Consider the following 22719-nt stretch of genomic DNA (forward strand, 5'->3'; position numbering starts at 1 on the left):
CATCATAAGCCATCTTTTAGAGCTGTATTGTGCTTTGGTCAAATCTCTCACTTCAAAAACCCAGACAAGATACTCACCTAGCGGGATTTGGTTCAAAAGCCTGAGGCATTTTTCAGTTTACAAAAACTAGACTTAACAATCTGAGGAATCCCAATTTAAGTACAAGTTTTCTTTACCAGCACCGACAAGTGACCAGTGTTTTTCTCTGGGTAACAAGGTGAAGAGCACATAGCAGAGGGCCTGCTGAGTTTGAGTTCAGATCCAGCATTTCCTAGGCAGTCTGGCAGATTACTTAACCTTTCTGTGACTGTTTGCTCCTCTGTAAAATAGGAATAGTACTATCCCCTAAACTGTACAGTAATATTCTGATAAATACAAAAGGCTCAGTACTGTTAAGAGCACAGTGCTAATAGAAATTTTTGTTAAATGGAGAAACTGCAAAATTCAAAAAGACAGGGCTACAGTTGGATTCATGATCAGCTCGGTGCAGCAATTATTTAAAAAAAAAAAAAAATTCTATTTGCTACTCTTTCCTCCCTAGACCAGAAATCAGTACTATGTCATTCCCTATAAATCCTTTATGACTGTGTATCTGTAGACTGTACAAGTACATGGACCCAGTCCCTTGTGGATCTGAAAATCATGGCCTGAATTAGGACAGAGATTACTATTAAGAGGTTCTTGGCCAGAAATGAAACCCCTTTTTCACTTTTGCAAGTTAAAGTAACTTGGACAGTGAGGGGTCAAACAGTGTTAAAAGGTGGTGCTAGCTGAGCTGAGAGGAAATGTGAGGGCCAGTCTGAGTAACTGATTTCGAGGTGTGGATCACAAGTACATAGATGACAGTTTCCATTGGAATCGTTTTTAATATTTAAATACAAAAAGTGAGCACTTACTTTTTTTTCTTTTTTAGACAGACACACAGGTCTCTCATAGCCAAAATGGGCAGAGGACATGAGCTCCTGCTTTGTCCTCCACAGTCCCCATCCTATGGTTGAAACTGCTGCCCAGCCCTCCCTCCTTTCCAACATAGAAATTCACAGTGGCTGCTTTACACTATGGCTGTAATGCATAATGTATTTCGTATCGTGTGCACGTCCCTTCCCAACATCTCCATGCTTAAAAACAAAAATGGTCATGGGGATATCCTTCCCAGTGGCGTCAGTTCCTATGCCACAATGGGATAGTGAGATCTTCCGGTCATGAGGGATTTAGTGAAAGGGGTGGGATGGCCAGAGCTGGAGTAACCGTCTGCACTGCTGCATTCTGGTATCAGAGTGAGAACAGAAGAAATGGGACATCGTGGAGGGCACAGTTGCAAGTTGGGAGTCTGTGAGACACTGGGGAGAATTCTCCCCACCAGGTTTAGATAGATCAATGTGCCAAAGTTAAAAAAAAAAAAAAAAAATCCAAATAATCAGCAGTTCAAACACTATTGAATTTTCAAACTTGTCCCACCAAGACAAGTCTAGCAGTAGCAATCTAGATCTTTCCAGGAAGTGAAGGTAGAGCTCCTGGCATTCCTCCTGAGAGCCCTGTGTTAGGCCCTAGAAGTATCTGAAAAAGAAAAGGAGGGGTATAAGGCATCATACAAGCCAAGGGATCACATCTCCACTATAACTGACGGCAGACAAGGTCTACACACCAGTGAGCACAGTGTGGTACGTAAAAGAGCAGGGGCTGGGCTCACCTGCCGCTGCTGCAGTTGTTGCTGTTGCTCCATTTGCAACTTCTCCGTCTCAAAAACAACAGGAAGAACCAGGATCATGAAAGAAGTGGTCCCAATCCACAAGGCTGCCCTGGAAAACCTGCAGAGGGAGTGTGAGCATGACAGCCAGACACAAAACCAGATCGCTTCACCAAGGAACCAGCAACCAAAGCTCTCACACTCCCATGTTTTTGATAGGCATGTTCTACCCAACCCTTGCACCACACACCTACCAGAAACAGGACCGGCAGTTCTGCGGGCTGTTTATCTAATGCCAGCAGTTCTAAGATTCTGTGTTCTTACAAAGCTACTTATACAGCACAGTAATTACCTCACATGATGTGAAACGATCCTCGCAACGACCCTGTCCCATAAGAATTACCACTTTAGGGAAAGGAAATTGACACCAAGAAAGGTTAAGGTCCCCACCAGCCCAAGGTCACTCTGATCTAAGTGGCAGGCTGGCCTCCAACTCCCGCCTCCTACTCTGAAAGCCCACGCTCGTTCAGTCACCCCAGAAACACCCCAATGTCTTTGCCCTCGTCCCTTACCTGTACATTTTCTGAGCCACAAAGAGGGAGAGATCAAAAGTGGCTCCAGCCGCGGACCGGACCCTCTCTGGGAACATCTCCGTCAGACCCCACAGTCTCTCCGACAGGGTCTCATCTAGCTGTGGTGGAGGCGGCGCGGGTCTTCACCGAAGCAATAGCAACCACCCCGTGTGGATAGGGTACCCCGCCCCGGCCCACTGGGGGTCCTAACCCCGCCTCCCGGAGAAGACACCTCCCCTCCGACCTCTCCGGGCTCCGCGACGCGCCTTGGTCCGAATCCCGCAGCACGCGGAGCTCACACCCCCGGGCGGGCCGCTGCCCGCCCATAACCTCGCACCCCGCCCCACACCGCAGGGCCCCAGTACCTCCTCGTCGTCTTCCTCCTCCAACTCCTCCTCAGTCTTCTCGGAATCGCCTTTCGGAAGCAATTCGTCCGGGGACAGGGGCGCCCCGGGACCGCCAGCGGCGGCGGCGGCGGCCATGGCTGCAGGGGAACACCGGAAGCGGAAGAGAGCAGGCAAGTGCAGTGGCCCTGGCGGACAGAGGTGCTCTTCCGGGAGCCGGAGGCTGAAGCGCTGTGGAAGAGCGACGCCTCCTGGCCGGCGGACTTCGGCTTTCCGCCGAGTCAGAAACACCTGGGAAATTTGGTCCAGGTATAGAGTCGTGGTGCTTCCGCGGTAATTCTCTTTGGTTTAGGGTGGGCCCAGAAACCCTCATTTTAATAAGCTCCCACGGGTTACACTGAGACAAACACTAATGCAGTCTCATTTCCCGGAGGGGTGTGTTTTCTGGTAGGTGTGTTATCTGGTAGGTAGATATTTGGAGGTTTATTGGTCTTTTGGGGAAACGTTGAGTGAACAGTACCAAAGTACTAAGACAAAAGCAAGAATTGGCACTTAAATACTTGAGTACCAAGCATTGTGTGTGTGTGTGTACTCATTTAATCGTCACAGCAACCCACTGAGGTAAGTACTATCATCCCTGGCTTAGAAATGAGGAAGCTGAGGCACAGTAAAGGGATGCTCGGCAAGTCCTTCTGGAGGATAGATTTCTAGAAGTTTGCTGGCCAAAACGTATGAACATTTAGTACTTTGCCAGATATTAGATAATTGCCCTCGAAATTATATACTTTAATAATTGTAAATGGAAGTGTTCTTTTTCTCACACTATTCCAGCATTAGGTATTATCCATATTTTAATTTTTTGCCTTGATGGATTAAATGCTTTTTATAATGTGCCACCATGAGTTTTGTGTGTGTGTGTGTGTTTTTTTTTTTTTTTTTTTTTTGAGAGAGAGCGCCCACAAGCAGGGGTGGCGACAGAGGGAGAGGGACAAGCAGACTCTCCCAATGATCAGGGAGCTGGATGGGGGGCTTGACCCCAGGACCCTGAGATTATGACCTGAGCAGAAGGCCGGCACTTAACCGACTGAGCCACCCAGGTGCCCCTCACACAAGTTCTTAATACAAGGGTGATCTGATAAACACTTTGGCCAGCTGACCATGGAATCAGAGACTCTCCAGTCTGAACAGCCCAGGTCTCTGATGCAGGACCATGTCCTTCGTTCTGTGCTTAGGTAACAAGGGACAGGCATATTTGCACTTCCTTCAACAGTCCTTGGTCCCTTTCAGCTCCCAACAGGGCAGCACTGACTATAGAAGGTTTTTATGTCCAAAAGGGTGAGTTCAAAACCTGGCAAAACCAATCTATGCTGTGGATTAGTGGCTCCCTTTGAATACCTCGGAGGGGCTAATATTTGGTAAGGGGCAAGAGAGTGGCTTCCAGGGTGCTGGTAAAGTTCTGTATCTTGACCTGGTGGTGTTTACCTGGGTATGTTCATTTTGGACACTCTAGCAGGCTGTACACTTACGAATTATGTCTTTTTGCATTTGTTAAAAGTATTTATGTTGGCTAGCACTGTATAAATGCCAGGACGGCTTAAGACGCCAGTACCAATGGCTTTCAGTTCTTTTGTGGGCTCTTTTAGGAAATGCTGGAAGACCAACACTCTTGAAGGGAGAGAAGGCAATCTGGTTTTTTTTTTTCTTTCTTTTTTTAAGTAGGCTCCACACCCAACCTGGGGCTTGAATTCATGACCCTGGGATCAAGAGTTGCATGCTCTATCAAGTGAGCCAGCCAGGCGCCCCTAGAGAAGGCAATCATCTGTGGAAGCTACAGGCACTAATGCCTCCAAGTGGAAAGTCACAATATTAATGTGGGGAAGTTTTGGGAAAACTTTAACCAAGTAATTTTGTTTGTATTCACAAAAGCAATACATGATCTAAAAAGACACACACGCGCACGCGCGCGCACACACACACACATCCCAAAACATTATGCTTAAGAATAAAAAAACTTTCGGGGTGCCTGGGTGGTTCAGTGGGTTAAAGCCTCTGCCTTTGGCTCAGGTCATGATCTCAGGGTCCTGGGATCGAGCCCCGAGTAGGGCTCTCTGCTCAGCGGGGAGCCTGCTTCCCCCTCTCTCTCTGCCTGCCTCTCTGCCTACTTGTGATCTCTGTCAAATAAATAAATAAAATCTTTAAAAAAAGAAAGAAGAATTAAAAAACTTTCAATAATTCTGTCACTGCAGAGGGATAAGAAAAAAGGGAATCCTGCAGAACAGAGTATTAAAAGCCTTGGGAGAGATGTGATGGTCTAGAAAAGGCAGAGTGAGATGGGGGGCCAGAGGCCAGGACCCTACGGAATCAGACATTTGAAGGTCTTAGTGGCAATCATAGACCGTAGACAGGTGGTTGCCAGGGGCTGGGGAAGGGGAAACCAATATGTATAACCAAAAATGTAACAGGGCAGCTAAGGCAGCTGAGAACCTGCTTGTTCTGAGTGCTATCTACCACCATGTATCCAGAATTTTCCTGCCTGACACCATGATAACCAACTGTTAATTTAGTTGTTTTGCAGAAACACAAGATTTCATCCAGAAGCCAGCTGGAACCAGTCAGGATACTGACTGCCCCTTAGAGTCCAACAAAATGCAGTTAACCCTCCCTTACTTCTTATCTTCCTTGATCTGATTTTTGGGTCACCTAACTCCTCTCCCCTTTACTCAGACCCTTTTCCACTCACTTAAAAAAAAAATCCCTGGCTCTCCTGCTTCAGGGAGGTGAATTTGAGGCTTGTCTTTCCAGCTCTCATTTGGGGGCAAGAATAAACTCTTGCCTTGCTGTACCCTCGAAGTCTATCTCAGTGATCAACTTTACTGTGTGTTGGGCACTTGAACTTGGGTTCAGTTACAAATTGGGGAGTTACTGTTTGATGGTTAGAGTTTCAGCTTTACAAGATGAAACGTCTTGGGGTGCCTGGGTGGCCCAGTGGGTTAAGCATCTGCCTTTGGCTCAAGTCATGATCCTGAGGTCCTGGGATTGAGCCCCCGCATCAGGCTCTCTGCTCAGCAGGGAGCCTGCTTCCCCCTCTCTCTCTGCCTACTTGTGATCTCTCTCTCTGTGTCAAATAAATAAATAAAATCTTTTAAAAAAAGAAATTAAAACAAGATGAAGCGTGTAGAGATGGATGGTGGGGTTGGGGGCACAATGTTATGAATGTATTCAGTACCACTGCACTAATTAAAAATGGTGAAGATGGTAAATTTTATGTTGTGTGTATTTTGCCATGATAGAAAAAATTTTAAATTAAAAACAAATAGAAAATCTGAACTATCAAAAAAAAAAAAAACCAGAAGAGATGGGGCGAAGGGGAGCCTCCAGGTGTTCAAGGAGGGGCTGCTGGAGAGGAAGAAGGGAAATCAGGGGCGTGGCTTTACTGAAGGTTTGGAGGAGAAACGCAGCAAAGATGATGTAAGGCAGGGGGTCTGTGGGAGGGTAAGGAGACAAGTGAATGTGGATGCCCCACGCAGGCACACGGATGATTTTGCCATTTGGATGGAGATGGGGAGTTCTGGAACCCCAGCCTCCGGCTCCTCTCCTACCCCATCCCTCAAGTCCATGATTCTGCCTTTCCTGTTTCTGACTTGTCAGATTTGCAAATGGTGATACAGCAATTTTTTTTTAAAAGATTTTATTTATTTATTTGACAGAGATCACAAGTAGGCAGAGAGGCAGGCAGAGAGAGAGGAGGAAGCAGGCTTCCCGCTGAGCGGAGAGCCTGATGCGGGGCTCGATCCCAGGAACCTGGGATCGTGACCCAAGCCGAAGGCAGAGGCTTTAACCCACTGAGCCACCCAGGTGCCCCTGATACGGCAATTCTTAATGTAGGTGAGTGGGCAGGCCCAGATCCCTTTGAGAATCTTAGAGAAGCTGTAAGCCCCTCCCATAAAAAAACATATTAGCCTGCATCTGCACAATTGTGCGGGTAGATCCCATTGTGAGGTCTGTAGGACCTTAAGGACTCCCTCCAGCAGCCTGCGTGCTCCCTGACACCCCCGAGTTCTCGAGCAGCATCCCCAGTGACTGCTCCCCCTAAACTGACATGCAGTGCGGAAATTCACAAAACTGGTGTAGTATCTATAAGGTCTAGTAAATGGCACTATTTACTCAGGTGGCCCCTGGGCAGCAGATCTGGTTCATAAAGTCTAATTTCAACCAGAACCTTAAGGATGTATGTGACTAGAAAGGGAAGAACTTTAAAGTAGATAGCATGGACAGGGGGACGACAGACACAAAGGTTGGGGTGGTGAGATGTGACCACCTTCCTCTTTTTCTCACATCCATCACCCAACACAAACTGATCGGTGGGGGTGCCCGTGTGGCTCAATTGGTTAAGCCTCTGCCTTCAGCTCAGGTCGTGATCCCAGGGTCCTGGGGTCGAGCCCTGCAGGGACTGTGCTTCTCTCTCCCCCTCTGCCTGGCACTCCCCCTGCTTGTGCTCTTTGTGTCAAATAAATAAAATCTTAAAACACACACACACACACACACACATTGATTGGACACCTGGGTGGTTGTCAGTTGAGCGTCTGATTCTTAACTTCAGCTCAAGTCATGATCTCAGGGCTGTAAGATCGAGCTGCCACATCGGGCTCTGCGCTCAGCAGGGAGTCTGCTGGGGGTTCTCTCTCCTCTCCCTCTCTGCTGTACACTCTCTAAAATAAATAAATCATTACAAAAAAATTGATTGTAGCACCACTCCCCTGTTCAAACTCAGCTTATTGCTCTTCTCGCTCAAAATAAAAGTCCTTCTTCACTGCAGAACTGTCCCACGTAACGGCTCCAGTCCTCTCTGGTGGCAGGGAGACTCGGGGACCCACATCTTTGTGACAACCAAACCTGCCCCTCCTGATTCCCAGGGCTCCACCCCTTCCAGCTGTGTCACCTCGAAGGGGCTCATTTCTTCCCCTAAAAGCAAGGGCCGGTAACAAACCAGAATCCTAGCAACAGGTGTCTGGCCTTGAGGGCACTCAGTAGATGGTCGCCACTGATGCCGGGCCAGGACTAAGCCAGCCCTCCCCTGCTGCAATCAGCGGGAGCACTGACATCCTGTTTACATTTGTATCGTCCCATTTCTTCTGAGTTACTCTCTCCTCGGTCAGAAAGTGAGCTTAGAGGCTGGAGGGTCTATCCATCTCCCCCAGAGCGGGCCCATTAGAGGCCGTCCCCCACCAGCCCTTCCCTTTCACCAGGAGCGGGGAGTCATGACGCAGGCTGTCACACTTCTCTGCTCTATGATCCTGGACCAGTTTCGGAACCTCCTGGAATCTGGCTCCTTACCTCTGAGGACACCTGCGGCCAATCCCCCACTCACAGGGCTGAGCTGAAGGAGACTAGAGTAGGAGGGCAAGGTACTGAGGTCCGTCCCACGCTGGCCATCGTAGCCATCGCCAGGCTAGAGCTCTGGGCTCTGCCCCCATCTCAGTGCCCTCCCCCTTAACTTTGGGAGCTGGGCTCCCTCTTACTGATTCCCTCCTCCAGCAGGAGCAGCTGGGCTCACATGGACAAATTCCCCCCACACCGACCCCTCAGCCACTCCACGACTCCACTGCGTCCCTGCCAGGTCCGAGCTAGCCCCCAATCTCTGACGGACTGATGAGGGAACAGAAGGCAAGCTGAGGGCAAGGCAGAGGCTGACACCCCGCAAACCGCCCCCAGTGTACATGAGAGTCCTCAGGCACCCCTGGCTGCCCCCAAAAGGAAAAACAAATAGTTACCCTGTAGAGATCACAATCCTGCAAGACCTGAGCCTCCCTCAGTTTACAAATGTCCTAGGGATGGACAAGGAAGGAGCTAAAACTGAGGGAGGCTGAGGCAGAGGGAAATGTAAATGAAGTTAAATTCCTTCTAAACCTAAAGCTCATTGGCAAGGATGTGTGATGGCAGGAGTGTGACATTCCTCCAGGAAGCTCCCAACTATCTCACGGTTAATGCCTCGCTAAAAGGAAAAACCACCTTAACTTGACAAGAGCAAAGCCTCCCGGATCCTGTGTGTCTTCTTTACTACAGGAAAGTTCTTTCAAACCCTCCCTTTTTCCTTTCCTCCCCCAACCCCATAGTATACAATCAGCTGCCCCTCACAGCCCTGGGCGGCAGCTCTTTTCTGCCCACGGGTCCTGTCCCGTGCTTTAATAAAATCACCTTTCTGCACCAGAGATGTCCTAAGAATTCTTTCTTGGTCATCAGCTTCGGCCCTCACTTCTATTCTAAAATTTCATCAGGACAGCAGAGGAATTTGGGCAGTGAGACTGTTTCTGTTCCCGGTCAGCCTTGGCGGATGCTCAGAGAGCTGGAACGCCTCTCCTGCCAGATGACATTTCCCCCCAACTTTAACTTTTTAAAACTGTGTCTCTGGACTGCCAAACAGACGCTTAGACTCCAGGCTCCACTGACTTCTTCAAGACCTGCTGCTTTCGTTTCTCAGTCACTTTGGCCACAGACAGATGATATACTGTCATTTAATTGTGAGAAAGTACACAGGAAAGTAGCACAAAAATAGAGAGTTTTCGTGGAAGCCTGGGGCTCACCACCGAGAAGCTGAAGCCAGATGAGGGGTGGATTCGGAGAATAAATATTCTTTAAGGGACCCCCAGGGAGGTGGCGCAGAGAACCAGGAGGGCTGTTTATCCAAGGCCCCCAACACAGGGCTCTTTAGAACCGCTGGCGCGACACCCCAGACACCAGCGTCAGGGGTGAGGCAATGAACTCTAGCCACTGCGGCCAGCAGCCTCCGTCCAGTGAGGCCGAGCCTGGGAAGGCGCGTATGAACGTGAAGTCACCACTGGACAGCACCCCAGGGCTTGTTCTGGCCCACCACCCTGGCCTGGGGTCCCGGTTTCCGCCAGCACATGGTACCTTCCTGCTGTCAACCCAAGGGGCCCAGGGCCTGCTGGACCCATTATATGACCCTCTCTCCCAGGACCTAATCCCCTAGTTCGGCTACAAAAGACCCTCAGCCACATCCCGCTCCTCTGGTCGGTGGGCTTCTCCCTTTTCTCCTGACGAAGGCCTTCAAGGGCTTCATTTCCTCCTGCGGCTGACGCTTTTCAGCTCCTCCAGCTCCTTCTCCATGAGGTGCGACTCGGCGGTGGTCTCAGACAGCTGAAACGAAGGCCGGAGACGGTAATAAACCAGCGCCCTTCTGGGCTGTGTCATGACTGCAAGGTGCTCCGTGCCCTGGGGAAAGGCCCCCTGGCCTCTCTCTCCCCTGCCCAACCCCCACCCCCCCCCACCATGGGAACCCCCTGGGGAGCCCCGAGGGCCTCCAGTACACAAAGAACAGTCCTGACCCACCCTCCCAACATTCTGGTCAAGCGTTCACTGCCTTAAAGACCGCAGGCCTCAGGAGATGATAAAGGCAGACCACGGGCCAAGCTAACGCTAAAGAATGAGGGGTCTGAGTTGTTTCTGAGCCGTAGCTCACATAATGGTGATTAGGGGAAAAAATGCTTGAAAAAGAATGCCACTCTCCTCATTCGGGTCTTTCAACGTACTTGGGGTGGAGGCTACTCAGGACAGGGACAGAAACTTTACTCTCCGAAGCAGAGGGCAGCTTACTGCGGGGTGGGTGGGGGCAGGAGGGACTACACTTGCGAGCACTTCTCTAGGCCAAGTGCTTTACTTGGGTTATTCACTCAGTACGAGGCCACTCCTCTTCGGGTGCCTGTTTCACCCATGAAGACACTAAGCTTCGACTCGCGGAGCCGTGACGGAATTTGCTGAAGTCACAAAGCCCGTGGCAGGGTTGTGCAAGGACCCTGGCGGGCTGGCTCCGGAAGGCGGGACGGCTCTGCCGCGTCCCCGACACCTCTCCCCCCGCACCCCAAGGCCGGAGAGCCTGCTGGAGCTTCCGCAGCCACAGGAAACCGAGACCCGCACAGAGTGTGCCCCTTGGCAGGTCTGGGCCCGGTCCGTATGGGACCCCCTCCAAGCCGCGGGCAGACTGTCCCTCTTCCCGGAATGCCTTCATCCCACCCTCCGTTCCTCCCTTTATCCACATTCAGCTCAAGTATCCCTCCCTCCGACACCCTCCTGACTCGAAGAACGACTTGCTCCCTCCCCTGCGCTGACGCTGACGCCCGGCCCGGATGCAGACTCCAACTGCTCTCCCGCAAGGAGAGAACGAGGCGTCCCTTCCCATCGCCCCCCTCACCATGTCCAGCAGGATGTCCACCTTTAGCCGCAAGAGATTGTTCTCTTCCTCCAACTGCTGGTTCCGCCTGCGGAGGCGCTGAGCCTCCCTCCTGTCCACACCGCCGCTGAGCCCCGTCTCTGGCGGAAGGATAGAACCGGCAGTTACACGGGGGCTCTGTTTCCACGGTCTCGGTGGACACCACGGCAGCAGATCAGCCCACCTGCTATCCACTGGCCGTTTTCAAACTTCAGGCTTTGCCCGGCCAGGTTCATAGTGGGGGTCCCGTAGTCGAGGCCTAGCTCCACCTCCCGGGTTGACCGATCCAGCTGTGAACGAGACACCGCCCGGGGGGGTTCAAGAAGCACATGGGCTCCAGTCCCTGCGCCTCTCCTGCTAACAGTGTGACCCCGGCAGCTCATTTCTTTTCTCTAATCATCACTGGGCACATTTCATAACTTTTGTTCAAAGTCAGAAAATCAAATAAGGTACAACAAAAACTTTTAATCTTAGAAGAAGGAATCTTCCACTTTATGATACATGTTTCCCAGGAAAAACTCTGTATGCCGAAATCTGAATTATTTGACATCTGCTGGGCACTTCACAGTTTAAGAAATCCTACTATAATTTTTTTTTTAAAGATTTTATTTGTTTATTTGAGAGAGAGCATGAGAAGGGAGAAGGTCAGAGGAAGAGGCAGACTCCTGGCGGAGCCGGGAGCCCGATGTGGGACTCGATCCCGGGACTCCAGGACCATGACCTGAACCAAAGGCAGTTGCTTAACCAAATGAGCCACGCAGGTGCCCCCTACTATAAATTTTTAATGAAGCAGAAAATCCTTTTTAGAGGTAATAAGCCCCTACATTATTCCTTGCTTACCATGGAGCTCTACAGGTCACAGAAAAGGCATGAAATGGGGGCGCCTGGGTGGCTCAGTCATTAAGCCGTCTGCCTTCAGCTCAGGTTATGGTCCCAGGGTCCTGGGATCGAGCCCCACATCAGGTTCCCCGCTCAGCAGGAAGCCTGCTTCTCCCACTCCCACTCCCCCTGCTTGTATTCCCTCTCTCACTGTGTCTCTGTCAAGTAAAATAAATAAAATCTTAAAAAAAAAGAAAAAGAAAAAAAGAAAAGGCATGAAATGCTAACACCCGATCTGTAGTCGAGCTGGTCTGTAATGTAGTTTTCAGAGTTTCTACCACTGACTCAGCAGCCCTGGGGTGCCCGGACCAGGTCTGGGCATTTCGGGGTACATGCGACCAGCCCTGCACTCCAGAAACCGCATCTGGAGCTTCAACACGCCCCTGAGTGCCACTAATGATGGCAAAACATCATCCTTCAGGAATGAATTTTATTCTCAGACACAATTCCTGGCCAGGTTTTGGGAATAAAGCGAAAGCAAGTTGGATAATACCATTTGGAGCCAAAAATCATCCTGAGAGCGACTGTTTTACTAGGTTCTTGAACATGCTCTGACGATGATTTCCAAACAGGAGTTTAAAATGTTTTTTGGTGGGGGAGGGGGTATACGGGTGGCTCAGTCAGTTAAGTGTCTGCCTTCGGCTCAGGTCGTGATCCCCGGGTCCTGGGATCGAGCCCCACATCGGGCTCCCTGCTCAGCGGGGAGGCTGCTTCTCCCTCTCCCTCTCGCCCTGCTTGTGTCCTCTCTCTCTCCCACTCTCTCACTCGCTTGCTCTTGCTCCTGTTCTCAAATAAATAAATAAAGAAATAAAACCTTCTTAAAAATGTGTTTTTTTAAACTCACAACTCCAAGAGTCGTACACTCTTCTAACTGAGCCAGCCAGGTGCCCCGGGAGTTAAAAATATTTTTAGCAATGGCAATAATACGAATTAGAAGGATGTCTTCCTTACAAGGATGCCGCTGGAGGACCACACCTTCCATCAGACACCAGGCCTGATGCTCCAGTCCCTGCGCACTGTGATGGGCCTCAGTGGTGACACTCACGTTATGCAGGTTGGAGAGAGAAGCGGACTTCCGAGGGGGCGTTTTCTTGGGACTGAACGTGTTCCCAAAGAGAGGCATCTTGCGCGTGATGAAGGAAAGGTCGGTGCTCCCTTCTACTGTCAGAAAAAGTCACAGATACAAACAGATGGGTCAATGACCTTATGCCACCATCCTCAGATCATGGAAACATACATCTTTCCACGTGGCTCTCAACCATCCTGGTGAGGGCACCCATGCTGAGAGCTCGCTAGAAGAATGCTCCATGAAGCCCTTGTGTGAAACTCAACTCACAACCACCCCGTGTTTATTACTCTTTTTGTAATCCCCACTAACAGAGTTTTAGAAAGACGAAGGTCCTAAGTGGGCGTGAGCATTTCAGTGCGGACCAGCGGGGGTCTACAGTTTCCATGGGCAAGTGCCTAACTTGCCTGTTTCAAGTTTTGTCACACAAGGTGACATCACCAGATTTATAGTCTAGAGCAAGGAACGGAGTTCTGCTTGTTCCTGGATGCTGGTGAGAATCACACATGGGACAAGAGCCCCTGCACAGACTCTTTTTTTTTTTTTTTAAAGATTTTATTTATTTATTTGAGAGAGAGAGAGAGGGGGAGAGAGAGCATGGGGTGGGGGAGGGTCAGAGGGAGAAACAGACTCCCTGCTGAGGGAGCTGGAGGTGGGACTCTATCCCAGTGCCCCTACACAGACTCTATCTTATCTTAAAGAAATGAAGTTCTAGGGGTGCCTGGGTGGCTCAGTTGCTTAAGCGGCTGCCTTCGGCTCAGGTCACGATCCCAGGGTCTTGGGATCGAGCACCATATTGGGCTTCCTGCTCAGCGGGGAGCCTGCTTCTCCCTCTGCAACTCCCCAATGCTTGTGTTCCCTCTCTCGCTGTCTCTGTCATCAATAAATAAAATCTTAAAAAAAGAGAGAAACGAAGTTGTATACTTCAGAGTAAGAATTATTATACTTTCAGAGTGAGAATGGTGCCCCTTACTCCGTCCTAGGTCAGAAGGTCTCCTTTCTGTGTGGCCGGTGAGGCGTCCAGCTGAAGGAGGAGACCCACCCCGTGGCAGGGCTGACAACGGCCACCCGTTTGCTTTTAGCCCATCGCAACCTACTGCCATTCGTGCTGGCCCAGTGAAGTCGATTTACGAACACTGCCCATTTTGGGGGTGGGGAGGTGGGGTAGATATTTTCGTATATTTATGTGTAACATAGAAAAGTATACAGATAGTAAATGTATGGCTTCATGAATTTTTACTCCTCACACACACACACACACATGCATGCACGCGCACCCTCCAGATCCGGATACAGAACATTTCATCACCCTGCAAGCCTTGCCCGGCAGCCCTGTATCCATGGATTCGTGCAGGATGTCTTGTGTGTCTGGTTTCTTCCACTCAGTATCATGTGTGTGAGACTTGTCTATGTTCTCTGTAGTTACACTTTGCTCACTCACACTGCGGCACAACAGTCTACTGAGTAAGCGGACGTTTGGATTGTTTTCAGTTTTTGTCAATTAGAAACAGCACTACTGAGAACACGCGCGGACATGTACTTCTGTACGTGTAAGTACACTTCTCTGATTCTATTCCCGGGGGTGGAACTATAAAGTTGTCAAGCCTTCATATATTTCATACATTCAGCTCTAGCAGGATCCTGCTAAATGGCTTCCCAAAGTGGTTGAGACAATTTATATGTCCTACCAGCAGTGGACAAATATTTGACCTTTGGGCATTTCCTATCTTTTTCATTTTATTTACTCCAGTAGGTATGTAGTTATACTGCATCGAGTGCTTAAACTGCTTTTCCCCAATAAGTAATTACATTGAGTACCTTTTCATATATCCATCGGACATTTGGATAACCTCGTTTTGTGACATACTTGTTCAAGTCTTTTGCCACCTTTTTTTTTTTGTTAAAGATTTTATTTATTTATTTGACAGAGATCACAAGTAGGCAGAGAGGCAGGCGGTGTGGAGGGGTGGATTTTGCCACTTTTCTATTGGCTTTTCTATCATTTTCTTACTGATTTGTAAGGGTTCTTTATACATGCTGAATATACATCCTTTGTTGTAGAGAGAGAATACTGAAAATATTTTCTCCCCATCTGGGACTTGTCTTCTTGCTTTCTTATTGGTTTCTTTCTTTCTTTTTTTTTTTTAATTTCTTTTTAGCGTAACAGTATTCATTGTTTTTGCACCACACTCAGTGCTCCATGCAATACGTGCCCTCCTTAATACCCACCACCTGGCTCCCCCAACCTCCCACCCCCGCCCCTTCAAAACCCTCAGGTTGTTTTTCAGAGTCCACATTCTCTCATGGTTCACCTCCCCTTCCAATTTCCCTCAACTCCCTTCTCCTCTCCATCTCCCCATGTCCTCCATGTTATTTGTTATGCTCCACAAATAAGTGAAACCATATGAAAATGACTCTTATTGGTTTCTTTTTGATTAAAGAAGTCCTTAATTTTAATGGAATCTACCAGTTTTATTTAACGATTAGTGTTCTGTATCCTATTTAAGAAATTTTGCCTACTCCAAGGTCATATTTTCATATACATAACCCTTTGCAAATTTTATTGTTTTAGCTTTCACATTTAGGACTATGATTCATCTGTAATTAATTTCTGTGTAAGGTGTGAGACAGAGGTCAAGGTTCATTTCTTCCCAGATATTACCCAATTTTAATTTATAATACATAAGTAGTGGGGCGCCTGGGTGGCTCAGTGGGTTAAGCCTCTGCCTTCGGCTCAGGTCATGATTTCGGGGTCCTGGGATCAAGCCCCGCATCGGGCTCTCTGCTCAGCGGGGAGTCTGCTTCCCCTCTCTCTCCGCCTGCCTCTCTGCCCACTTGTGATCTCTGTCTGTCAAATAAATAAATAAAATCTTAAAAAAAAATACACAAGTCGTTTAAAAAGATTCCTTCCAAGAAACTGTAGAATGAAGATAACCGTAACAAAAGCACAATGAACAGAAGGAAACAGAGCTCTCAATTTTCCTACTCCTACATATAAAATCTTCTTCCACCACATTATGAGACAAAAACAGTAATGAATTAATTGGGTGCCTGGGGGGCTCAGTTGGTTAAACATCTGCCTTTGGCTCAGGTCATGATCTCAGGGTCCTGGGATCAAACCTGGCATCAGACTTCCTGCTCATGAGGGAGTCTGCTTCTCCCTCTCCCTCTTTTTTCCCCTGTGTTTTCTCTCTCTCAAATAAACAACACTCCCCCCTCCCCTCCCAAAACACACGGTAAGGAATTAATCACATCTGACAAAAAGCTGGCCAAAAAAAAAGGAGAGAACTTCTCAAGACCATTTGAAACAAGGTTTATATCAACTATCATTAAAAGATAACTCACTGTATGAATCCATCCGTTAGGAAGACATGCACTCAATGAGTTAGAAAAACCACGCTATTTTCAGTGATGTAGAAATTAATGTCACTAAGATTAATGATGAAAGTCTAGAAGCTTCTTTGGAGGTTTTACAATATATAATACAGATGTTCATGTCTGTATGATTTTTTAAGGATTTTATTTATTTATTTGACAGACAGAGATCACAAGTAGGCAGAGAGGCAGGCAGAGAGAGGGGTGGAAGCAGGCTCCCTGCTGAGCAGAGAGCGGGATGCGGGGCTGGATCCCAGGACCCATGGGATCCCAGGACCCATGACCTGAGCCGAAGGCAGAGGCTTTAACCCACTGAGACACCCAGGCGCCCCATCATGTCTGTATGATTTATAAATAAATAAAAATAAAGATATTTGGAGCAGATGCACTATTGGTAGGTGTGTATTTGTAATTAAAAACAGCAGTAGAGTGGCTCAGTTGTTAAGCATCTGCCTTCAGCTCAGGTCATGATCCCAAGGTCTTGGGATCCAGCCCCGCATGGGGTTCCCTGCTCAACGGGAAGTCTGCTTCTCCCACTCCCCCTGCTCATGTTCCCTCATTGACTGACTCACTCTCAGTCAAATAAATACATAAAATCTTTAAAAACAAACAAACAAAAAAACCAGCAGTCGACTCACAACCTAGGGGATGGCATTTGGGCCTGGGCAGAACACAAGGACTTGGACAGAGCAGAATGCTTCCAGCATGGGGGTGGATGGGACAGTTCTGGGGACCAAGATGCTGAGGGAGACTGAAGCTGCACTACCACGTCATCCAACACAGTGGACGGCCCTGGCCTCATTCTGCTGGAGAAAAGTAAAAGGGTGGGAGAGGGAAAGACGATCTGATGACTGTAGAGGGCAGAACAGGAATGGAAAGGGACTATCTGGGAAGAAAGAGTTTAACTCCAAAAAGAAAAGAGTGCAGTAACACAAACTAGTATCACTTTCCGCAGAGCCACCATGGGTTGGGCCAGATGCTGAGCACAGTGCACAGATTTCTTTTACTACTTGCAGCAACCCTATTAGGTAGGTATTTTCTTTTCTTTCTTTTTTTTTTTTTAAGATTTTATTTATTTATTTGACAGAGATCTCAAGTAGGCAGAGAGGCAGACAGAGAGAGAGAGAGGGGAGGAAGCAGGCTCCCTGCTGAGCAGAGAGCCCGATGTGGGGCTCGATCCCAGGACCCTGGGATCATGACCTGAGCCGAAGGCAGAGGCTTTTAACACACTGAGCCACCCAGGCACCCCTTCTTTTCTTTTTTAAAAAGATTTTACTTATTTAGGGCGCCTGGGTAGCTCAGTGGGTTAAGACTCTGCCTTCGGCTCAGGGATTTTATTTATTTATTTGAAAGAGAGAGAGAGATCACAAGTAGGCAGAGAGGCAGGCAGAGAGAGAGGAGAATCTCTCCTAATCATTAATTAGCAGAATTTCAGCTCTCTGCTGAGCAGAGAGCCTGATATGGGACTCAATCCCACACCCTGAGACCATGATCCGAGCTGAAGGCAGAGGCTTTACCCCACTGAGCCACACAGGTATTTTCTACCCATATCAGAGATAAGAAGACTAGACTAGGGCGTGGAGAAGTTAGTCAATTTTCCCCAAGGTCCACAGCCATGGTCAATCAGCTAAAGGTATGTATCAAATTGCCCTTGTATAAATAACTAGTGGGGTACATCATAAAAGAAGCATTTTCATTCACCGTATTGGCAAAACTTAAAAGATAAATAATATCCAATGCCAGTGAGGGTGTGGAGAGAAAGACACTTTCGTTTTCCTTAGGTGGAAACAAGATGTTATAATTTCCCAGTCAGGCAAAACCTAGCAAAATTTTAAATGTGCACACTTTTTGGCTGTCAAATCTTCTAAAAATGTATCCTCCAGAAAGAATGGGACATATACACACATATGTTCCCTGCTGTTGGTAACAGTGAAAAATAGAAAACAATCCAAAATGTCTGCCAGTGGTTGGTATAGGCAAATACATTGTAGCACCTTCTTACAACGGAATGCAACAGGACAAGTAAAAACAATGAGGCAGCTTCATAGGAACTGACCTGGAAAGACCTCCAACGCACTCTAAACATTAAGAAAGCAAGATGCAGAACGATGTATATAAAGCCATGAGAAGACAGAAAGAAAAAAAAAAAAAGGGAAGAACATGTGCACATTAAAAAATAGAAAAAAATTTGGAAAGATACATCAAACTCCTCACTGTGGCTAAAGGGAATTAGGATGGCTGGCTTTAGTGAAATCGTCATTTTATAGGTAAAAGTGGTCAAGTGGTAGAAATTTTATGTTATAATAATATCTAATTATATTATATAATATATTAAATTATATATATTACATTAAATTATATTATATTATATTATATTATATTAAAGAAATATACTTCTGAGGGGGCTTGGGTGGCTCAGTCGGTTAATTAGCCGCCTTCAGCTCTGGTCATGATCTTGGGGTCCTGGGATGGAGCCGCAAGTCAGGCTGGCTCCCTGCTGAGTGGGGAGTCTGCTTCACCCCGTCCCCTTCCCCTACTCGTGTTCTCTCTCTCAAATAAATAATTAAGTCTTTTTTTTTTTAATTAAAAAAAAAAAAAAAGAATACCTGGGTGGCTGAGCCGGTTAAGCCACTGCCTTCGGCTCAAGTCATGATCCCAGAGTCCTGGGATCAAGTTCCGCATCTGGCTCCTTGCTCAGCGGGGACCCTGCTTCTCTCTCTGCCTCTACCTGCCACTCTGCCTGCTTGTGGGCTCTCTCTCTTTCTCTCTCTCTCTGACAAATAAATAAATAAACAAAACCTTTAAAAAAAGAAATATACTTCTGTATTTAATAAATTACAACGCTTAATTATGAAAAACAAAACAAAACAAAACAAATGAACAACAACAAAAACTACTAAAAAGCAGCCCCTAACCTTCCAAACACCTGGAGACAACTGAAGAAGGAAAAATACTTGGCCAGGTCGTTCTTGGAAAGCCTGACACTGTGCTAAGAGTACTAGGCCTGAGCATATCACCTGGACACAACAGACCAAGTTCCAGGATGGCTCTGCCCCTCAGCTGCATGCTAAACCCTGGCCAAGTTACTTTCTCTCTCAGGGTTTTAACAGGGGCACTTCCCTCGTGACCTCATTCTCATAACCCCTAAGCAGAGAACTATCATGAATATATTTCAGATGAGGAAAAGGAAGTTTCTGGACCAAATGCCTTTTAAGTCATATTCAATAATCCACAAACAATTTTGGCTGAGACCCTAAGATCTGGAACACAAGTGTGGACCCTGAGGTCCCAGCTGAGCCGAGCCCCTGGGCACAAGGCAGTTCTCTCTCTAGTAAAACTCCCTGGAGAGAGAGGGCTCAGCTCTAAGAAAGTGAAGGGAGAACATCTGGGTTCCCATCATGGCTCTGCTGCTCAACCCCACTGGGACCCCCAGAGCTTAATGTTCTCTGGGCCTCAGGCTTATTTGTAAACAGGGATAGCAACAGTACCCACTTACAGGTAGTTCTAGTGTTTATAGAAAGCCGTGGCATTCGATGCTCACAACAACCCTGAGAAATAGATCGAGGTAAGTATGCCTCAGGAAACAGACAACTGAGTGTGAAAGAAGTAACTCGTCCCCAATCACAGGGTGGGAAGGTGGTGGAATTGGGCTTCAAATAAGGTCTACCCCTCTGAGCTGATGATAATCACTTCATCGCTGTGCAATGCTTTACAGTTTGCAATGGGCCATAAAATACATTATCTTTTTAAAATCTAACAAGAAGGGAGGAAGCCGTTTTTGGCTTTCATTGGATTCTCCAGGAGTTCAGAGCTAGCCAAGTACGTGCCACACAGATACTCTGCCTCCCCGGGCCGCTGGACTCAACTAACGGTAGAGAACAAACGTTCGCACGCACGCACGCACGCACCCTCATCCTCTTCGCAGCCGACCTGCAGGGAGGAATTACCAACCCAGTTTATAACTGAGGAAACCCACTTCCAGGAGGGCGGCGACCCGCCTGGGGTGAACCCAGCCTCCGCCCTCTGTCCCGCGCCCTCCGGCCGCTCCAGCGGCTTGGAAACCCTGGGTCCCCGGACAACGCCCGGGCGTCCCACCCCCTCCTCGGCCTCTAGGGCGACGCAGTGCTCAGACCTAGCGCGTCCCAAAAGGCCAGGTCCACAGGCACACCGATACTTGCCGGAAACCGCCTGCAGGGGTCCGCGTCACCCTCCGCGACCACGACTCTGGCGTTGCTCCGCCCCGCTCCGCCGATGTGCGCACGCGCATCCCCGCCCGGGACTCTACCATCGCGGGAGGTGGGGGCGCCCGGCGCGGTGAGGTGCACAACGGGACCCTACGCGAGGCACCAGAAACGCTTGAGGATTGCGCTAGCTTTATCAAAGAGACTCTGGAGGGGATGTCTCCTGGAGTCACTGACATTCCCCGTGCTATAGACTGGGAAGAGGAACTACACTCTCCCCACAAACCCATTGGTCTAGTCTCCCCAGCCCCCCACCCCGAGCCGTCACCGTGGTAACGGCGTCTCGCGGACGCCGCCGAGGCTCACCAAGGTTCCATTGTTGTGGGAAAGGTGGAAGTGGTGACTGCGCCTGGCGTTGCCTTGAGAACGCCAGGACTCACAGTGGCAAAATGGGCCTCTCCCCGACGCCCCTCTTCCTCCTCACCACAAAGCAAAGGGCACCCCTTCCTGGTGGATGTGGGGGCAACAGGTGTCGAATGTCCCATCCAGAACTTTTCGGGGTCCGCTGAACGACCCGTGGCGGAACCGGCCCCAAGTTCGTCAGATTCCACCGATGTCTTCAGGTAAGACGTAAAGACAGACGGTGACCCGCCCTGGCCTCTTCCGCAGACTGCCACCTCCCCACGTGCCGGCACTGATCGGCTTTTACAAGCAGGGGAAACTGAGGTCCAGGGACCACTTAAAGGTGACACAGTGAGCAAGGGCAGAGAACTGTGGGAGGATCAACGCCAGATCTTCTGAAGTCCTAACAGTGTGTATTATTCGTTCCATTTGAAAAATTAAACTAAGAGCCATTCAGGGGATGTTTATTGGGTACCTAGTACTTGAGTGCACCAGGTCATCCATCCAATGAGGGCCAGATCCCATGGGTCTCTGGCTGCAAGTCCACTTTTCTTCCAAATACACCTTAGTGCATTGAAAAGGGGAGAGTTCTATGTCCTAGAACCAAACTGCATGGTCTAACCTATCACTATCGAATGGAAACATATGGGGGCCACATGTGGCACTTAGAATTTTCTAGTAGCCATATTTCAAAGAGTAAAAAAAAAAAAAAATCAGGTTATATTAATTTGAGTCTTTAACTCATGTTTCAACATATATATTTCAACATATAGTCAATATTAACATATAATCATTTCAACATATAATCAACTGCTTCAGTTTGTAAGTTTAACTTAATTAAAATTAAAATTTCTATTCTTCAGTCACACTAATCAGATTGTCACATGTGGTTAGTGGCTACCGTGACACACAGATCTAGCCTTTGTCACATGTGGTTAGTGGCTACCGTGACACACAGATCTAGCCTTTTCCTACCTGTCTACACTAGCTCCCCTCTGCCTGGATGGTATTTCCCCCTCATCTTTATCTAATTAACTCCTACTCTTCCTACAAGCTGTAACTGGGTCCATACCTAATTTTGGCTCATCTCACAGCACTGCATTCCTTCCTTCAAAGCAGTGGTTGCAGTTATAATTCACAATTATTTGTGTAATCATTTGATTATCGCATGTCTCCCCTGTAGACATAAGGTCTTTAAAGCTCATTAAAGCAGGAATCAGGTATGGCTTAGCTGACCACCTTGTCCCCAGTAAGAGCTGGGTTGTGTTGGACACTCCATAAATCAAGTGGCTGAAGTTTAAACAGAACAAAAGTCTGATTTCAAAGTTGACATCATTTTCACTTATTTAAACATGCTTAAAATCATTTAACATGTTAACTTCAAATAGGAAACATTCCAGCTGTCAAATATGTGCTACATGAGGGTAGAATGTTCGTTACTCTTCCACTTGTCTGCCGCCAGCACAACAGGGAAGCCCGCAGGGTAGAGTCAGCAAAATTCGTTTTCTCCCCCATCCTTTTTTCCTCCCCAAGGAGTGACGGTAAAAGCATATTCTGTTTCAGAGAATACCTAAAATGGTATGCTGAAAAATTCAGAAGAGAACAGTGTGTATTTTAAACATTTCTTTTAAGAATCATAATAATGGGGCACCTGGGTGGCTTAGTGGGTTAAGCCTCTGCCTTCGGCTCAGGTCATGATCTCAGGGTCCTGGGATCGAGGCCCACATCGGGCTTTCCGCTCAGTGGGGAGCCTGCTTCCCGCCCCCCCGCCTCTGCCTGCCTCTGCCTACTTGTGATCTCCGTCTGTCAAATAAATAAATAAAAATATTTTGGAAAAAAAGAATCAATAATAGGGACCCCTGGGTGGCTCAGTCGTTAAGCCTCTGCCTCTGGCTCAGGTCATGATCCCAGCAGGAAGCCTGCTTCTCCCTCTCCCACTCCCCCTGCTTGTGTTCCCTCTCTCGCTCACTCGCTCTCTGTCAAATAAAT

The 22719-nt window shown here is 48.2% G+C and overlaps 2 protein-coding genes across 4 annotated transcripts; both read right to left on the minus strand.

Moving 5' to 3' along the window:
* Positions 1-1057: 1057 nt before the first annotated feature.
* Positions 1058-2894, minus strand: TOMM22 (translocase of outer mitochondrial membrane 22). Its single transcript, XM_080812295.1, has 4 exons — positions 2625-2894; positions 2260-2378; positions 1691-1808; positions 1058-1557 (listed from the first exon to the last, which is right to left on the minus strand). Exons 1-4 carry the CDS (start codon positions 2739-2741, stop codon positions 1483-1485), a joined length of 429 nt encoding a protein of 142 aa, XP_080668421.1. The 5' UTR covers positions 2742-2894; the 3' UTR covers positions 1058-1482.
* A 6189-nt stretch (positions 2895-9083) lies between these two features.
* CBY1 (chibby 1, beta catenin antagonist) lies at positions 9084-20406 on the minus strand. 3 transcript variants are annotated; one of them, XM_080811770.1, is made up of 5 exons: positions 20326-20404; positions 12752-12864; positions 11012-11117; positions 10810-10928; positions 9084-9758 (listed from the first exon to the last, which is right to left on the minus strand). In XM_080811770.1, exons 2-5 carry the CDS (start codon positions 12827-12829, stop codon positions 9678-9680), a joined length of 384 nt encoding a protein of 127 aa, XP_080667896.1. In that variant the 5' UTR covers positions 12830-12864; positions 20326-20404; the 3' UTR covers positions 9084-9677. The 3 variants fall into 3 exon arrangements, with proteins under 3 accessions (XP_080667896.1, XP_080667898.1, XP_080667897.1); XM_080811772.1 differs by having other exon boundaries at positions 9099-9758; positions 12658-12864; positions 20326-20406; XM_080811771.1 differs by having other exon boundaries at positions 9099-9758; positions 20280-20370.
* Positions 20407-22719: the final 2313 nt, after the last annotated feature.

The sequence above is a fragment of the Martes martes genome (assembly GCF_963455335.1).
Source record: "Martes martes genome assembly, chromosome: 8".
Taxonomy (NCBI): domain Eukaryota; kingdom Metazoa; phylum Chordata; class Mammalia; order Carnivora; family Mustelidae; genus Martes; species Martes martes.

Coding starts and splice junctions, on each gene's coding strand:
- TOMM22 (XM_080812295.1), bottom strand. CDS start 2,741: ATGGCCGCCGCCGCCGCCGCTGGCGGTCCCGGGGCGCCCCTGTCCCCG. Junction 1,809..2,259: donor GTGGCTCAGAAAATGTACAG/GTAAGGGACGAG, acceptor CTCCCTCTGCAG/GTTTTCCAGGGCAGCCTTGT. Junction 1,558..1,690: donor AACAACTGCAGCAGCGGCAG/GTGAGCCCAGCC, acceptor TTTCTTTTTCAG/ATACTTCTAGGGCCTAACAC.
- CBY1 (XM_080811770.1), bottom strand. CDS start 12,829: ATGCCTCTCTTTGGGAACACGTTCAGTCCCAAGAAAACGCCCCCTCGG. Junction 11,118..12,751: donor CTCTCTCCAACCTGCATAAC/GTGAGTGTCACC, acceptor TCTCGTTCACAG/CTGGATCGGTCAACCCGGGA. Junction 9,759..10,809: donor TGGACATCCTGCTGGACATG/GTGAGGGGGGCG, acceptor CCTTCGTTTCAG/CTGTCTGAGACCACCGCCGA.